General features: G+C 41.1%; 1 protein-coding gene across 2 annotated transcripts in view; it reads left to right on the top strand.

Moving 5' to 3' along the window:
• Positions 1-6: 6 nt before the first annotated feature.
• The window catches only part of CPEB4 (cytoplasmic polyadenylation element binding protein 4), a 37,605-nt gene continuing 18,960 nt past the window's right edge, over positions 7-18,651 (top strand). For both annotated transcript variants that reach the window (XM_014312229.2, XM_005418802.2), the window contains exons 1-2: positions 7-2,333; positions 11,033-11,114. In XM_014312229.2, the coding sequence (XP_014167704.1) occupies positions 1,212-2,333; positions 11,033-11,114 (1,204 nt within the window). In that variant the 5' untranslated portion in view covers positions 7-1,211. The remainder of the gene's footprint in view (positions 2,334-11,032; positions 11,115-18,651) is intronic.

The following is an 18,651-nucleotide window of genomic DNA, read 5'->3' as shown; positions in this document are numbered from 1 at the left end:
GAGGCTGCTGCGCTGCTGAGGTAAAACCCCTCCTGCCTTGCCCGGCTCGAGCGAGGGCGGGGGACGCGCGGGGCACCCACAGCCCGGCCCCGCTGGATGCCGAGTGCCTGAGGAGGGAGCGCGTTCCGGGGGCTCGCTGGGCTGCGGGAGCCGCGATTCCCGGGGAAGGAGGCGAGCCCCGCACCACAAAACACCCTCCCGGCAGCAGAGAGCGAGAAAAAAACCTCCTTCCCCTTCCTCCTGCACAACTCGCTCTCCCCTCCCTTCCCTTTCCCGAACGGTGAACGCTGATTTCTGAGATGAAAACCTTCCTCCTCGGACAGTCAGGACTCATATGAAGGACACGCAAATATTGGATCATAAATAAGAAGCGAGTCTGGCGAGCTGAGAAACCCAGCCCAGAAGGAGCAGCATCAAGAATCCACCCTTCTCCTGCACAACTCACTCCCCACCCAACACACAGAGAATACTGATTTCCTGAGATAAGATCTTACCCCTTTAAACAACCACACACGCACACACACGGTGTATATTATTGCTAAATATAATAGGTTAAACCCAGCAGCACGGGATAAAGCCTCTTCTGCAACTCACTCCCCCATTTCACCCTTCTGAATGCTGAGATCCTGAGGTAAATTTTTCCCTTGTCCACAGCAAAGACTCTTTTTGAACAGGACACAAATATATATTAGATTATAGAGATGTATTAAATTATTCCAGATTTAAATCTATTTTTTGCTGCCAAGAGGTTGAGGGACCAGACGTCATTGTATTTTTTTTTTCTTCCCTCTTAACTCATTTATGGGCGAGTCAAGGCTGCTGAGGAGGAAAAAAACAGGATAGTTAGAATCTCTTTATCCTTATTTCCCAGAAGCTTATTCTCTCATTGCTGTGCATTTCCTTTAGAAAAAGGAAACCTCTTATTTTGTGAACCAAAGATTTATTTTTCCCTTCCTCCTGGCCAAAGGAAGGAAACGGACACAAATTCACACATTGAAATAGTTAAAGAGATCTATCTTTTGCAAAAAGAAAAAATACAAAAAAAAAAAGCAAACATCTTTATCCAAATCTGAAATAAATAGCGTGGAGGGAGACACTGGAATATCTAGCAAAAACCAGGATACTTGCTAATCTTGCCTCACAAGAGGACAAGCTAAACACTAAACATCAACTTGTTCTTACAGGGAGGATTCAAACCCTAAATATAATAAATGGGGGATTACGGGTTTGGAGTGTTAGTGCAAAACAACACTGGAAATAAGTCAGCTTTTCCAGTCAGATTTCATCCACATCTGCAGCCTCCACACCATCATCAAAATGCAACCCCCAGCCCTGCTGCTTTTATAAATAATAACACAGCTGCCAATGGCAGTAGTGCTGGGTCAGCTTGGCTCTTTCCTGCTCCAGCTGCCCATAATATTCAGGATGAGATTCTGGGGTCAGAAAAATCTAAAACTCAGCAACAGGAAAAGCAAGAGTCCCTAGAAAAACAGCAGCTTTCCCCTGGTCAAAGTCAGGAAGCAGGCATGCTCTCTGAACCCGAGAAAGCTAAAACTGAAGAAAACCAGGGCGATAATTCTTCAGAGAATGGCAATGGGAAGGAGAAAATAAGAATAGAATCGCCGGTTTTAACAGGATTTGATTACCAAGAGGCTTCGGGGCTCGGTACTTCGACACAGCCCTTGACATCCACCGCATCTTCTCTGACTGGTTTTAGTAACTGGTCTGCAGCTATTGCTCCTTCTTCTTCTACAATAATCAATGAAGATGCAAGTTTTTTCCACCAGGGAGGGGTCCCTACTGCCTCAGCTAATAATGGTGCTCTGCTGTTTCAGAATTTCCCACATCACGTCAGCCCTGGCTTTGGCGGTAGCTTTTCCCCCCAGATCGGACCCCTCTCTCAGCACCACCCTCATCACCCCCATTTCCAGCATCATCACAATCAGCATCAGCAACAGAGGAGGTCTCCTGCAAGTCCTCACCCACCTCCATTCACACACAGAAATGCTGCTTTTAATCAGTTGCCTCATTTGGCCAATAATCTTAACAAGCCACCTTCTCCGTGGAGCAGCTACCAAAGCCCATCGCCCACCCCGTCCTCCTGGAGCCCCGGCAGCGGCGGCTACGGGGGCTGGGGAGGGTCCCAGGGCCGAGACCACCGCCGGGGACTGAACGGAGGGATCACCCCCTTGAACTCCATCTCGCCCTTAAAGAAGAATTTTGCAAGTAATCATATCCAGCTGCAGAAGTATGCACGACCCAGCTCGGCCTTCGCTCCCAAATCCTGGATGGATGACAGCTTGAACAGAGCTGACAACATTTTTCCTTTTCAGGTGAGCGCGCTCTGTTGTCTCCATAAAAAAAAACCCTAAAAAAACCAAACCTCCCCAAAGAGCATTAAAATGCCCTGGTTGTGGGATTTCTGTGCTTGCAACTGAAAAAAACCATATGGCTAACTCAAAATGTCATAGTGGGAATGATCCTCCAAGCTGTGATTCATGGGGTTTTTTTTAACAGTGATGGTCATAAATATCTATTGCACGCCAGCCATCTGTATTGGCCACTTTGCTTCAGCATAACACTTACAGAAATAGCCAATGGAGAAATTCACTGACAAGTATTTCAACAAAGAGGAAAAAGGAAAAAAAAAGTGTCTGGTGGAGTATGAGAGATCTGAGGCCTTTGAAGGCATTCAGCAATGTACCACATCTGAGAAAAAGTATGGAGTGATTTTATTTGGTTTTACAGTATCACATGGGCTTGCAGTGCAACATAATTTTTGTAGCATTTTTGGGGGAAAGTTTGCTTTCTCCAAATAATGGTAATCAGTGCAGTTTGCTCTCCTCAGGAATGGCAGCAAATTTTGGTTACAGGCCATTAAATCAGCACTAAAAATAGATGTGGATGAGATCAGTTGGTGGTCTCCTATATTTTGCTGTGGCCTTCTCCTGGCAGGAGGCAGGTTGTCTGGCAGCTCAGCCTCTCCTTCTGGGCTGACTTGTTATGAATTTGAAAAGAACTGTATAATGTTGAACCTAATTTGCAGTAGGAATTAAACCAGAAGTCCCCTTCTTTTCATCTGACCACCAGTTAAACCCAGCTTTTATGTGTGTGTGCGCCTTTTGTAAACTCCTTTAGGGTGAATTAAAAGACCCAAGAGTTCTTTTACATTTCCAGGGTTGTTTTTCAAGCTCTTCAAATGAGGGCAAAAGTAAAATTCTCAACGTGATTGCAGTATTTCTTGCCATGCTGCAAGAACCCGGGTGACCTACTTAAATACAATTTCAAAGATACAAACTGTGCAATGTGTGTCATGATGGAAAGAAACAGAAATACATTGAACAGTGACTTTGTGGATGTGGGGATAGTTGGGTTCTTTGCAGACTGCAGGTTTTTGGTGGTGTGCAGGCCCTGCTGACAGCACAGCAGCTGCTGGCAATAACTTTCCTTCAGAGCCTTTTTTTCCTACTGCAGCGCTACTGACTGGTTCACTATCAGGTAGAGCCCTTCCAAATTTAGAAAGCAGAGTAATAATTGATTTTAATGTCAGGATTTATAATGAATATAATGAAGCTGTGTCCAGCATACTCAATTTATCCAGTGAAAGCATTAGAAAAAGGGACCCAGCTGGAGCTGGTCTTTTTTCAGCCTCACTGCAGCGAACCTTGGCTCACGGTTTGATTCACTCTGTACCCTGACACATAGCTGATGTTGAGAGTGACAGAATGAGATCAAGTGTGTCCTTGCTGCTGTGTGTAAGCCCCAAATATATACACAGGCAGAGCAACGTGCTTGGATTGGCATCAAGGAAATTTCAGGAAACTGGCAAAGTCAACCTTGACTTTTGGATGGTGTTCCAGACACAGAATAGCAGACACACGTAGTTTGATCATGGTAAAGAAATCATTTTGGTGTAGCATGTTGGTGTCTGTTTACATAAACACTCTGATGAAGCTGTACATGTCAAGACCAACTCTGACACTCCTTCATGCCAAAAAAAGGAAAGTGTGGAGGGAAGTGCTCTCCAGTCTGTTACCATCACTTGTGTGAGGAAAAGGGCAGGGCAGCAGAGCAGGACTTCAGCACTGCAGCCCTAGAAAGATGCTGATTAATTTTGAAGCCATCTTGGACAACTTTTTTTTCTTTTGTATAAAATCTTTAGCTCTTTTGGTCACTTTAGCTGAGTGTTGAAAGCACAGTGAATTTTTGAATCACTGGAAACAAATGATGTAAAATTTGACCTTTGATGTCCTTTTATTTTTTTTTCTTGACTATGCTGATTCTATTCCTGACTCAAAGCAGAATTTGGCTTATTACATATTTGTGTTCATGCATCTCTCTCTGTCTTTCTCTCTGCCCCTGAAGTATCCTTGCTGATGCAATCATGTACTGGACAAGGCTATTTTGTTACTGGAATCTTCTTAGATTCCTGTTTAGGAAATAATTGAAAGCTGTCTTTGCTGCAGCAACATAATGGAGTAATTTGATACAACAATCCCTTTCATTTAATATTTATGTTTTGCTGCTTAAATCATTAACAAGTGGTGCTGCAATCTAGTGAAAATGAGTTTCTTTAGAAGGCAAAATGTAAACTAGCAATTGCAAATATTTGGGGATCGCTTTCTTTTTTTCTTTTCCTCAGAGGTTGTGTCTATTCCAGAGCCTGGTGACACACAGGATTCTGGCTATGTTTTGATGGAAATCTTGGGGTGACCAAGACCAAAAGCTCTTTTCCTCTTTGAAGAGGATGGCGTCACATAATTTCCCTGTAAGCCACTGATGTGAACTCCTGCTCCCTTCAAACATCCCTGCCCATCCCATGGGATGAAATGGGTGCTCCAAATGGTGCAGATGAAAGGAAAATACTGTGGTGATCAGTTTGATAACCTTGCAATTTGATGATGCCTTGCCTTGGCACTGAGAGCTGCATGCAAACCCTGTGCTCTCTGCTCTAAGTGTTTTGCATTTGGAATCCTGTCTCCTGCAATTCCCAAACGACACTGGCTGTAGGAACCTCTTGCAGGGATGGAACTGGCAGCAAGGTCAGAGAAGACTTAACCAGATCTGTTAATGAAATTAAGTTTTGATGTTGTGCTTTAGCCACTGGGCAGGCTCCCCCCTTCAAAGATCTTTTGAAAAGAGAAAAGCCATTGTTCTTTGTGTGTTCGTTTGAAAAGGAAATGGTCTCCAAATGAAAAAATGGTTCCTGAATTCAAATTAAAAAGCAAAAAAACAGACTCTTTTGGCTCTCACAGCCTTCCATGAGACTTAATGTATGAAAATGCTTTGAGTGTGACTGTGGCACCTTACCAAGTTAGTGATTTTTAAGAATAATTCCTTGTCCTTCTCTCCCAGCAGCACTGACAAAGTTGGTTCTCAGTAATTGCGTTTCACGGCAGCGCTGCCTTCAAGATTGTTTTGGCTTTCCTTTGGCTGTGTACTTGCACTTCCTCATGAGTGGAACATCCTGCCTGTTATGCAATGCATAAATCTTGCTTTGATAGGCATTTCCAGCTTTCCAGATCTCATCTTCAGTGCGTGATGATGTTTTTTAAATGGCTCTCTGAAGGCACAAGCAAGTGAAGCAATAGCGCTCAGCTTTCTGTAAAAATGCTTAAAAAGAATTTGTGTTTCTTCCTGGAATCAGGCTCGAAAATAACTGCCCATTTCAAAGAATTTTGTACATGAGAGCAGTTCATTGTATCCACTTGTTCAAAATGTTTTTTCCTTTCTTCCCCAGTGGCTGGTTTCCAGGTATATAACCCCTTCCAAATCCAGCCAGGGCCTGTGCCAGGGAGACTTGCTCTTCCCCCAGGCAGATATGGAATGTTTGAGAAAACACATTCGTGATTACAGAACGTGTTTGAATTCCGACCTCTACGTCAGCATTTGTTTGCCCATAGAAATGGCCTGATTTAATAAGTGCATTAAACAAATTCACAGGGAGCTGGAATTAAAAAAAAATAGCCTCTTGAATGAGTTTGCCAAACTTTCCTCTTGAAGGGATCTTGCAAATAAATTTCTTTACTGTTCCTCTTTGTTTTAATACTTGGGTTTGAGGAACCTTTTCATAACTCATGATGACTGGCTGCACAAAAAGAGCTTATTTGTTTTGCTGAATTTAATTTTTTTTTATTCTAGCACAGCAATTATTCCCAATAATTTCAAGGTATTACTTGAAAACAGGGCAAATCCTTGAAGCTGGGTTTTTAAACCCGTTCCCACATTTTTGTGTAACTCCATCAGCTGTGCAGTAATTAGTGTTTTGTGTGCTGTTCCCCACAGCTACTGATCTGTGGGATTAGCAGCACTCTAATGTGGTATGACATGCACAAGTTAAGTGCTGTGGAAGTTAACACTGTTCTTGTTTTATAAACTTACTACTGACGTTCATACTTGGGCTTTGGCCCTCCTGTGTGTTTTTGACCTCAGGGTTTCTGTTTAAAGAGAGCTTTTGTTAAGGAGCTATTTGAATTATGTTTGTCTTTTTCCTAAGATTAAAAGGAGTACTCTTATTAAGCATTTTGCTTTGAAAGTTGCAGCCCAGCAAAGAATGAGAATGCAAGATATTGTGGAAGATGCTTGATAAACTTAATGTGCAGCTAAAATAGAATCACATATGTTACAAACATTTCCAGTAAAGGTTTGTCATTTCTAACACTTAAAAAGTTGGACTAAACTTTGTGTTTTGTGCCACTTCATTTTTCCAGCTCTTTCTTATTGTTCCCTGGTGAAGCTATAAAAGATGATCTGGGCAGAATGCAGCAACATCCTTTCAGGAAAAACCTGTTTATTCAAGGCCTTTAATTCACTGGATACTGGACTGGGAGCTGGAATACAGCATTTGCAGGGTGCTGGGAAGGAGGAGAAGCTTCCCCAGAAGCAAAATCCAGTCCAAATTTGTGTTGCAATTGAAAGAGAAATGTGGAACTTGTATTTATGATGATAAATATGGTGATACTGGCTCTCCTGTGCCTGAGACACGTGGCTTTGGAGTTGTGGGAAATGGGAACAGGGTTTCAGAAAGTTTCAGGCTTCTCCTTCTGTAATTAAGGTACAAATGTAGCTGTGAGGTTTTTGATTTGCACAAATGTTCTGGTTGGACAAAGATGTAAATGTCTAAAACAAGCCCCACTTTTACAACTACTCCTACTCCATAAATGCTGATCAATAAATTGCTTAATGCAATGGCATCTTTTGCATTATTATTGATGCCTTGGACTTCAGATCAACCTCATTTTAAGAGATCAGGCCCAGCCTTAGCTACCAGCAAATGTTCAAACCTTGATTTTTTGGTGCAATTTGGGATTTACCACTGGGAGGCCCATCCTGGGAAGTGCTCTCAGGTTCTGGCATCTTAATTATTCAGGTGAAGGTAATGCTGTGGGTGCAGACTAAATATAGTGACTTTATAAAGAGTTAATAGTTAAATTAAATGTGCATTTTTCTGATGTGCATTAGAATTAATGCGTGGGATTTTTGAAGTCAAAGTATTATCTTCTTGTGCAGGAAAAATTCCTGTGGAATTTCTTTTGCATGGGAGGATGACCCAGTGTATATCAGACATGTTATGCACCAAGTGACTCTGTTTTAGGGGTGAAAAATAAAGTTGGAATAGGGATTAGAATTTAATTGTTTTGTAGGCAGAGATGGCCAGGGTAGAGTTCACAAATGGTTTGTTGGCTATTGTAGGCATTTACAGGCTCAAGAACTCATTTTTCACCAGATCTGGAGTCTGTCACCTCTTGTACATTGTGCAAACAGCTCTGCTTATTCCAAATGATGTTTAATGAATCTCTTTTGGGATGTTGGCTAAATTTTCAACACAGTCATGTATTAAGACTGCAGGTTAATTTCTTTCTTTTTGGTTGTTTTGTGGCTTTAGTGTTTTTAATTTGCTTTGTGCTTTGTTTGTTTGGATTTTCTTTTTTTAATTTTTTATTGTGGCCTTGTGTTTACCCGATGTCTGTATGCTTCACTTCTGTTTCCCAAGGGTAAAAGTGTGTAGCCTTTGAGCCCTCTGATAAAGCAACATTTTAGGCGCCCTAAACAAACTTGTGTAAAGCCAAGTTCTTTTGGAACCCAGGTAAATAATATCAAGCTGTGGTTGCCACATTTTGTTAACTGAATTGTACATATTCTGCTTTAGTCCAGGGTAGTCATTACCCCTGTATATTTTCTTTATCAATAAATAAGTGAAAAGCAGCAATCCAGCTCCAAAGCACTGTAACTTTGTGAATTGCTTCATTAAAACTGTCACCATATTGTTATTAATTCTCTCTACATGAAATCTTTTAAAGAAAACATTCTTTTTCCTAAGTTCAGTGTGATTTATGTGCTAAATAAATAATATGTATCTGAGAAAAGCTCACATATAGCTACTGGTTTGTGATCAATATCTTGATTATTAGAGCTATTTTTGGATTAATTATTAGAGCTGTTAGATGGATTAGCTATTATTTAGATGGATTATTAGAGCTATTTTTGGATTACAGCTTTTGGGATGAAATGCAGAGTTATGCATTTCTTCAGGGGTTTGGCCACTCCCACTAACCTTCACCAGCCTTTATTTTTTCTTTAGGTGCATAATTAATGGATATCTTTCAGATGTGGTTCTGGTAAAATGTCTTGCAAGATATGACTGATGAAATCTGTGCTGCTTTTTTCAAAGGAGTTTCACTATAAAAAGGACTTAAATCTGTATAAAATTCTCAAAACTACCAATGGCGACTTTCTCTAGTAATGTGCTACCTGTCAATGCAAATAATCAACTAAATTATTGGAATTTTTTTTTTAATAACAAGCACTGTGCAGACCCAGCTGAGCTTGGCACCTTGGCTGGTTTTTATTTAGGACTGACATCTTTTCACTGGGGGGATGTACAGAGTCTTCCTTATCTATCCCAAGTTTTAGCCATTCCTCCTTTTCCTGGGAGGGAAATATCACCAGTTAATCTGTTGTATCACTGTGCAGGGTGGTGTTTTAAAGTGTTTTTGGCAGTGTGATTTGCAGCTTAAGGGCCTCACCCTGAAAAAGGGACAGCTTGTGGTTCACTTGAAAAGGGAAATAAATTCCTCAGCACCAAAAGCTTCCATTGGAGAATGCACTTCCTCGTGAGCCAACCAGTTCAGTTCCACTTTTCCCCTTCAAATGTTTAAATTCTTTGTTCTCAATATTAAAAATGAGCATTGCAGCAGCTCAGGCCAACATAACACAGATATTTTAGAGAGAAGAGAGTTGCTTCAGGCTCAGGTGCTCAGCTCAATAAACTGGGAATTACTTGGCCTGGGTCACTTCCTTTGTGTCTCTCACACAACTGAAATGTGAAGTGCCGCAATTCCACAAAGATTTGGAATTACTGAGGTTCTGCACTTGGTGAAATTTGAGTTTTGTAGCTGTTCATGGGGTGGGCTTGAGGTTAACACAAGAATTCAGGAAGGAGAAGCTGCTGGGGGACATCAGGTTTGCAGTAAATGCTCCCACCTGTGTTTTAGGCTATTTTTGTCATTTTCTGAGGGCTGCTGGAAATGCAGAGGTTGCCTTTTAATATCCATTTCTGAGTTACTCAACTGTTGGATCCTAATGGATCCAAAACCTGAGGGCTTGTACTCACTCCTGCTAAGGGATTTTAATGTAAATAGAGTTTGAAACAGGTAAGAAATAGCAATGTTTAAACCAAACCACTAAATTAAATATGCTAGGACAGGCAGAAAACTGTAGGAAATCTATGAAAGAAAAGTACAGAATTTAAGGATTTGAATGCTCCTGATATTTTCTCTAAGGTGCCTCAATTATCTTGTAATAGAAATGACCATGGAAATCAATCCTGTGGGGAGACAGGGCAGTGCTGTTCTTTTTATAGCAAATTTGATATTTGCTAGACTTAATAAAGGAACTGGTTCCAAACTCTGGCCTTTTTAATGCTATTTGAGACACAGCACATCCGGGTTGGAATACGTGGCCTGTTCTGTCTCAGTAATAAACTGTTCTGAAGAGGGGAAAAATACCAGGAAATTCGATTGAAAAATGGTATTTTTTAGTGATCAGAATGTAATTTACAACTTGGAAATGGATCAGGAGCTGGTGAGTTCCTGCTCTTGGAGTAGTTTGAGGTATTTAAAGTGTAGAATGAGGGATCAGTGAAATCAGGAATGGCCCTTGTAACACACAATCACTGCTGCTTCAGCACTGAAATAAAGCACTTTATAACTCACCACTGCCTTTCAAAATATTCTAAGCTGGATCTGTGTGCTTTGGAGAAATTTCAGCTTCACAGCCAGTGTTAGGGACAAAAAACACACTCAGCGCTGGAATAACAAGAGTTGTGGAGATGGAGTCAAGAGCAAAAATGTCCAAAATTTCTCTTTCTTGTTTGAACAGAGACTTCCCAATGCTTGAGCTCAGTTCAGAGGGGATTCCTTAGAACAGGACTGAAATAAAATCTTTAGAGCTGATGGTAGAGAGCTTCTTGGACAGAAAAAAATTTAAATCAGGGTGGATTAATGTAATTGTATAAAATTCTATCCAAATTGAAATGTATACACAGAAAGTGTGGATATGTGAATAATATTGGGAATTACAGTGATTTTTGCCCCCCGTTGGGACCTTTTATGATACTGTAAAGATTTCAGAGATTACAAGAAATTTCAGTTATTCTGAATTTGCCAATTAAATTAAAGCAGTGCCAGGGTATTTTACATTGTGTTTTGCTTCTATCACATCAGATTTGTACTATGTGGAATTTATTGTTTGGTTGAGAAAGTCTGACCTGGGCATGTGTAAAATGATGGCTTTGGTTAATAGGAAGGAGAAATAGTTGGTGTTAGACTTCATTGGTTATGATTAAATTATTATAGATCAGATTCATATTTAATAATATTGTAATTTTTAATATTCCTCTATCAGAGGACATTTGTAATATTCCGGTATAGGGTTTTTGCTTAATTCTGCTGTGGTTATGTAGAAGAAAGTGGAAGTTTTTGAGTTTCAGGTGCTCATGTTTAACGCTGGCTCTGTTTGTGTTTGCTTGCAGGATCGCACGAGGACTTTTGACATGCACTCACTGGAGAACTCCCTAATTGACATAATGAGGGCTGAAAATGATTCACTGAAAGGTAAATTTAGACAGAGACTATTTCCTGCAGCAAATGACTGGGGAGAGGGGCTTACTGAAAATAAGAGACTGCAGTTGTGGGTAGGAAAGGTGAATTTCCTTTGTGCACCTGATGGGTTTTTTTGGTTGTGTGAATGAAGCAGTTTCAGCACAGGAGCACTCAGGGTGTCTGTGCTTGTCCAGAGCAGCGCAGAACACAACCACAGGCTGACCTCTTGTGTTATTGGCCAGGGGTTTTGATCAACTTCAGGAACCTTGTGCAGCTCAGCAAGAAGTAATTTTTTTGCCTAACAGGGTTTTCTTGATGAAGTTAAGGTGAAAGGTTTATCCTTGTCCTTTTGAGAAAAACAGAGTATTTCATCTTTTTTTATCTTTTTGAAGCCATTGGGAAAGGAAAAGGGAGATTGAAATGATTTGGGATTTCTCTTTTTTTCCTTTTGTTTTTTTGGCAAAGGTAGTCGTGCTTTGGAAATACCTCAGCTTACAAAGTATTCAAAGTATTGTCTGCATAAAAGTATTCAAAGTATTGTCTGAATAAAAACTGCTTATGGTCAACAATTCAGAGCTGTAGTTTCATGTCCTGTAGGATGAGTAATCCATTGCAGTTCAGTGGTTACATGTATGAGTGGAGCAGTCAAATTCTCACACACACTTCTTATCTAACCACTCACTTTTGTTACCAGTCATGAGACCACTAAAAAAAAAACAAACCTGCACTTGTGGTTTCTGCAAGTAAATTCCTTTTGATATCAAGGTTTGTGGTGGTAATGAAATCTGACTTGTTTTAATAGTGATTCTTGCTCCAAAGGCCAACCTTTGATAAACTGGCAAGAACTTGTGTTTGTTGCCTTCTCTGTGGTCTGGAAATGCAACTCGAGTTTCCCATCCCCAGAGCTGTGCAGAAATTCAGTGTGGGGAGAAACACCACAAAATATTTCCCTGTTGAAATGACAGGGAGAGCCTGATGTGGATGAAAGTGATGCCAGATGAATTAAAACCCCAAAATACCTTCCCTCCTTAAGCAATGGGGATCAGGTTTTTATTAGTGACGACTACTAACAGCTTTTATTTGGTTTATTTTCTGTCTGGCAATATCCTACATCCCCAGAATTGCATGTAGAACCAAGAGTGAGGTGTTCTTCCTTGACTGAGCACCTGGGATTTGCCCCAAAACTTTCTACCAAGTGCCAGGCATTCCCAAACCAGGTTACAGCTCTGAAATCTGGCCCAAAGTGACGTGGCCATGGGACAAATAAAATCTCCCTTTAAATCTGAATTTAACAATTCAGCTTCATATGTATTTATGGTCAGCTGCTAAGCAAACGTACTTCTGAAAGCAGCTTGATGTTTAGTTTAAATGCTTTGGAAAGGTTCTTTGCAGTTGAAATATTTCTTTTTGAGTGCTTAGCATGTTTTAAGAGTGATGGAATAAGTATGTCAGCAAGGAATACAAATAGTTCTGACACGCGTTAATTCCTGCTTTAGCCTGAGTGTTAATCCCCTCTACAAAATCATCTGTGGCTTCTGCAAAGTTCTGTGTGCCTTGTCTCACACTGACTGAGACACAGGGATAGCAATCAGGTCCTGGGCTGGCAATTATTGCTTAGATTCCTTGTGAATTATTCTGTTTCACATTTAACTGTTATATAACTGTACAGAAAAAAGCCTCAAAGCCCAGATAAGACATTTAAGTGACTCTCCATAAAATACTTTGTTGTGAAGCCTAATTTCTCAAGGACCTCCTCAGCAAGAGCATGAACTTTGCTTCCAGAAAAATGTGCCGTGCCTGAATTTGGCTGTGCTGCTCTGGCACAGCCCTCAGTGACTTCATTCCTGTCGGGTATTTAAGGAATGGATCTTTATTCAACCCAGCATCCGCCGGGCGTGCTAACTGCAGAGATCATCCCTGCCTAGGGTGGGGTCTGCAAGGAGAGGAAATACCTTTAGTTAAACCAACTGATACAGCTGGAAAAAAACTGTAAACTGCTGGGACAAAACATTCCACATCAGGCCTGGAGTGGGGCTGGTGATCACGAGCCCTTTGTGTTTATTTTCCATCTGCTAGCACAGATCCTGTCTCATGTTTTCTCTTTCCTTGCCCCATCTTTATTTAAAACTCGGATATAGAAATCTTTAAATAGGACAAATTATGGCTGTCAGCTCAAATCTTGTTTGCTGTTTCAAACACCTGCATTTAGATCAGCAGCAGCTCCATAAGAAGTTTTTCAGTTTGCATTTTAAATGGGTTAATCAGTGCATGCAGTGCTTTGAACTAAAGTTGGATACTCTCAGAAAGGAAAAGCTTCTGGGTTTGAGACTTTAAAAATAGCCTGGGCAAGACAGTAATAAAACATACTGTGGAGAGCAAGCTCAGAATGGCATGGAAATAATTCAGATGATCTAATAGGTCTCACTGCTATCTTGTGAGAGGTTTAATCCTGCCTCAGCTTGAGTTTAGTGTGTAACATTAACAGCACCCCCTTCATATTGTCATGGACTGCCAGAGAAAGAGGAACTGTGTAAAATACCCCTTCAAAACAACTGGGAGAATGGGCATGGTAAGAGACATCAGTGACAGTTTGGAACCTGCTGGCTCTGGGACATCATTTCCATCTTTAAATGATATGTTCAGAGCAGCAGGCTGGGAATTCTCTAATAAAATCAGAAGCAGGAATTCTTCCAAATGTAACAAAATCCATCCATCGTGTGTTCTTTGTGACTGAGGTGATTAAGCTGTGCTAGCCTTGGATTTGTTTAGGTCAGTAATAATTGCATTCTTAGGTTGTCTTGCTGTATGAAATAAATAATATTTTCTGCATGAGGCTAAAAGGTGACTCTTACAGTGATTCAGTACACTCAGCATTACCTTTTAATGCTTTGAGTAGGCATTTTACCATTTTCTCCCCTTCTTTTAAGGTATATTTTTATCCCTGCTCAAATCCTCTTCCTTTGCTGAGCAGCTGCCATTTCAATATGTTATTTTTATCCAGCCCAGTGAGTGTGCTGTGTGCTGCACAGCCAATGTCAGCCTGCAGAAGCCTTTCCCTGGAGACTTAATTGCATCTTCTTTACAATGAACTCGGCCTCCCTGAGCTGAGCCTGGGATCCAGAGCCTGATTTTTGAATCTGGGTCTTCCAGATGGCAATTTGAGCATTACTGGAATAGTAGTAGATTGACTAAATATTTCCTTGTTAAGTGACACTGAAATATCTTTAAATGCTTTATGACTGGTTTGCTAGTGAAATATCCAACATTTCAGTTCAGAATATCAGGTTATTGCCTGGAAATGATGCAAGGTGGGAGGGATGAAAGCAGCAGGCCAGGACATCTGCTTCCAGCACTGCAAAGTCCTCCTGTAAAATCTGGGTGTGAACAGCTCAGTGTCTGCAGGAATCCTGTGGCTGTGACACAGTCTGAAAAACTGAACACACTTCTGCACAAAAGGAAAGGGTTTAGGAGTGGAGTAAGGTTGAACAGCAGCCCTAAATTTTAATTTTGAATAGCCAGAATGCTGCAAAGTTGCACCATTCAGGATTTCTCTGAGCAAGCAGAGAGATCAAGCTGAATTTTCAAATCATCAGCCCCTTAATATTAACCTGGAAAACCATAGCAAAATTGAAGAAAATATGTAAACCTTATAAAATATTCCTTGATGAAAGGGATCCAAATAGTTTTGAGAGCTTTTCTGAATATTGGATAAGAATCTGAACTGTATGGATTTCCAAGCTGTATGGATTATGCAGCATATTGATAATAACGGAGTAGAATGGGACATTTGAGTTTCTGTGTGATCCAGAATATTAATGAGAACCTGCTGAGAGTCAGTCCCAGTTGTCTTTAGGGAAGTTTAGGGTCCTTTATAAATGCACAGGACAAAATCTGACCTCTTAAAAATGTAAAATAATAGATTTTGAGGCTTTTTACAGCTGCTGTGGTGGTTGCACCTCAGACTTTGGGGTTGATCTCCTTGGCCAGAACCTAAGGGTTAGTCATTTGCAATTTTTTAATGTATCCAGCTTCAAATAAAATGAACAAACCCTTCCTTTCAGGCTGTTCAGGTTTGCCTTCATTTTCTTTGGAAACTGTTGATGAGTTACTGTGTGAATGTTTCATTCTCAGGATCTTCCTGAATTTTACCTCTTATGCCAGGAAGGGCTAATGGCATTTGCAGACCTGAGTGCCTATTAATTAAGAGGAAAATCAATTGTTTTACTATGTCAAAATATTGCAGAACTGGGTCTAATAGCACTGAACCCCAGCCCATGCTGAGGGAGCTGGGATGGGGGAAATTTTGTGGGAATTTTATTTGAAATCAGCCGTTCCCATTCCTGTTGCCATCCACTGATTTCAGATGGGTTAAAGTAGAAGTATTACAACTTTTGCTATTCTATATTCTAAAATATTAACAAGCAAGGGCCCACTTTCTTTCCAAATGCAGCTAATATTCAGAAGTTGGAGGCAATACTCAATATTTTAATTTTTTAATTAAGTGGAGTGTTTGTTGAATTTTCCCTGCCTTTCCAATATTTGGGATTTATCACAGCTTTTGTTTAGAAACAGCCAACAATCTTGTAAGAGAATGAAATCACCTGGGCAACAAGGAAGGGACCAAAATCTTCTATTAACAAACACTGAGATCAGATTCACAGATTGGATTTGAACCTACCACAGAAGTAAGGGATACAAACCATACATAATTTATGATTTTACACTCATTACTTCCTAAACTTCCAGTCAATTAAATGGACATTTGGGTTTGTGGCTTCAACAAAATTGTTCAGAGGAGATGCCAGATTTGGTGAGGATTAGAAAGGTAAAAGTAGATTGGGAAGAAAAAAATCATGTCTGAAACTTGCAAAAAAAAGGAAAAAGGGGGAATTTGCCTTAGGTAGTACACAGGGAGGAAAGATCTCCAGTGAAGAGAGACTCCAGGAGCTGGGCCTGGTCAGTCTGGAGAAGGGAGGACTGAGAGGGGATTCCATCAATCCCTATAAATATCTCCAGGGGGTGTCAGGGGATGGGGCCAGACAAGAATTCCTGAGCAGCTGAACCTTTCTGATAATACCTGTCTGCTGTAGAAATGCTGCTTTTGACAAGGCACATATCAAACAATCATCAAACAACTCTGGTTTTACTTCACCCCTGCAGGATTTCGAGGTGGGAAATGTTGATTTATGCTCTGTCCAAAACGGAGCCATTTAGCACTGAGCCTCAGGGTATTGATGGAACCACCCTTTCAGACCAGGAAATTCCTTTTTCTGTCACCTCAGAGCAGTACAAAAATCCCAGGGTTTTCTGATCTTAATCCAATTTGGGCATCAGTGTGAGGATTCCTGTGCAATTCACTGGAGCAGACCTGTGTTTCTGTGTCCAGTCATTTCTCCCAGGCCCCTTGCCATGCTGTCCCATCTCCAGAGCCTGCTGGAAAATTAAATGCCTCTCATACTTCTCAGACAAGATATTTGCTTGGAATGTATGTGCTGTAAATGATGTGGCAGTCAGAGCTCTTTAAAACACAGCAAAACATTGAAATAGTGCTGAATATTTTCATGTCTACCTCCGTGATTTGATCTTCAGAAGTGGTACAGCCAACAAAATCGTTCTGAATGCCGTGACAGCAGCCTTGATAATCTGATTAAAACCTTTCTAAGGTTTTCTTGCTTTCTTTTTTATATTTGTGGCCTCGTGATATTAATCCCATCCCTTTTTTTTTTTTTTAGAAGTGTGTTTAATCTTCTGCTTTGTTTAATGTCACTGTCCACCAAGTAGGTTTTGTTTTGGGTTTGGCGGGGTTTTTTTTTCTTTTCTGAATTCTTGCTTTGATAATCTCTGACCATTCTGGATCATCTTCAAAGCTGCCTTTAATTTGGAGCTGTATTTCATGAGTGGTGTCTGTTCCTTGTTTTAGAAGACACTGAACTCTCCTGCCTCCCTGCCCAAACTGCTCAAACTACCTGGCTTTTTGCTTTTTGCTCACTTTGTTCACTTTTTGCCTTGATGTTGAATCGTTTGAGTCTTTTGTTAGCCACGTTTTGCATGATCTCTGCTGTCGTGTTTGTGAGCCTTGAAATGGCATGAAAGAAGCAGGAAGAAAAGCCTGAAGTGGTTTTCTTAAAACTGGAGTTAAAGAAGAAATGGGTGTAATGAGAAAAGGGATGAGTTTTGAGCAAAAATAAGGAAGTGAGTGCTGAGATGTGAGTGTAAAAGGGAAAAATTTGGTCCTAAGAAAGTCATAACTTCTTTAGTCATGGGCAGTCATTGCTTATACCCAAGAGTGACTAAAATCTGAATTTTGCATCAATTATTTAAGATACTTCAAGAAAGAATCATGATACATATAGAATTTTTTCACTGAGTACCCACTTGCTTTAATCCAGCATTAGCTAGAATGATAACAACTATTGCTGAGGTGACTTTGAAAACACATTTTGGAGTAGATTTATCCATCCTTGGCTTAGTGCTTTGTGTGGTGGAATGCAGACTGGTCAGCTGGGAGGGCAGGTTTTTTCCACTGCAGTGTTGATGGTTGGGCTGTCAGGTGAGTGCAGCAGTGACCTGCTGCCTCCACACAGGCACATGGCAAATGAGGTGCAGGGAGGGCTATTGCAGCTTTACTCAGAAATCCCATTAGCAGGAATCCCAGCTCAGCACTCACACTGGGTGTGAGAAAAGGATAAATGTTGTGCATGGAATGTGGGGATACTTATATAAATATGTACTTACATAAATCCTGCTGGTGCCTGGTTCTGTGCAGCACTTTTGAATCCAGGCAGGGGAAATGGGGATTCTTTTAAAATAATGTTTTCATTTTCTCTTCCCATTTGGATTGGGTGTGGGGAAGTGTGTAGCACAGTTTTGTCAGATGTTACTGGAAAATGAGTGCTCTTCACTGGAAAAATGGGGAAATGTTCCAGTGCAGAGAGTTGAGTGTGCTCCATCACAGAACCATGGAATGGGTTGGGTTGGGAGGGATTTAAAGCCCATCCAGTGCCACCCCTGCCATGGCAGGGACGCCTCCCACTGTCCCAGGCTGCTCCAATTCCCATCCAGCACTGCCAGGGATCCAGGGGCAGCCCCAGCTGCTCGGGGCACCCTGTGCCAGGGCCTGCCCACCCTCCCAGGGAGGAATTCCTTCCCAATATCCCGTCCATCCCTGCCCTCTGGCAGTGGGAAAACATTCCCCCTTGTCCTGGAGCTCATCCCTTGGAAATTGTCCCTCTGCTTGTTTCTTGTTGGCTCCTTCAGGCACAGTTAGGTCACCCCAAATCCTTCTCTTCTCCAGGCTGAACAATCCCACTTTCCTCAGCCTTTCCTCATGGGTTCTGTTGACTTGCTTGTGTTCCTGTTCCCTTCTTGTTTGGGAGTGAATTAAGAGGATGGTTAAAAAAGGAACCAAGGCCTCGTGTTGCATTCCAGGCTGTCTTGTGATCATTCCTTCCACAGACAAAAATAAGTTGCTTTGAACCTATTCTTGTACTTAAGGAACTGCAGGTTTAAATCTTGCAGTGTAAATCCAGCTCTTGCAAATCACAGGCAG

Source organism: Geospiza fortis, unplaced genomic scaffold (genome assembly GCF_000277835.1).
Source record: "Geospiza fortis unplaced genomic scaffold, GeoFor_1.0 scaffold55, whole genome shotgun sequence".
NCBI lineage: Eukaryota > Metazoa > Chordata > Aves > Passeriformes > Thraupidae > Geospiza > Geospiza fortis.
The sequence above is the reverse complement of the archived record's forward strand: the minus strand, read 5'-3'. Positions and strand labels throughout refer to the sequence as shown.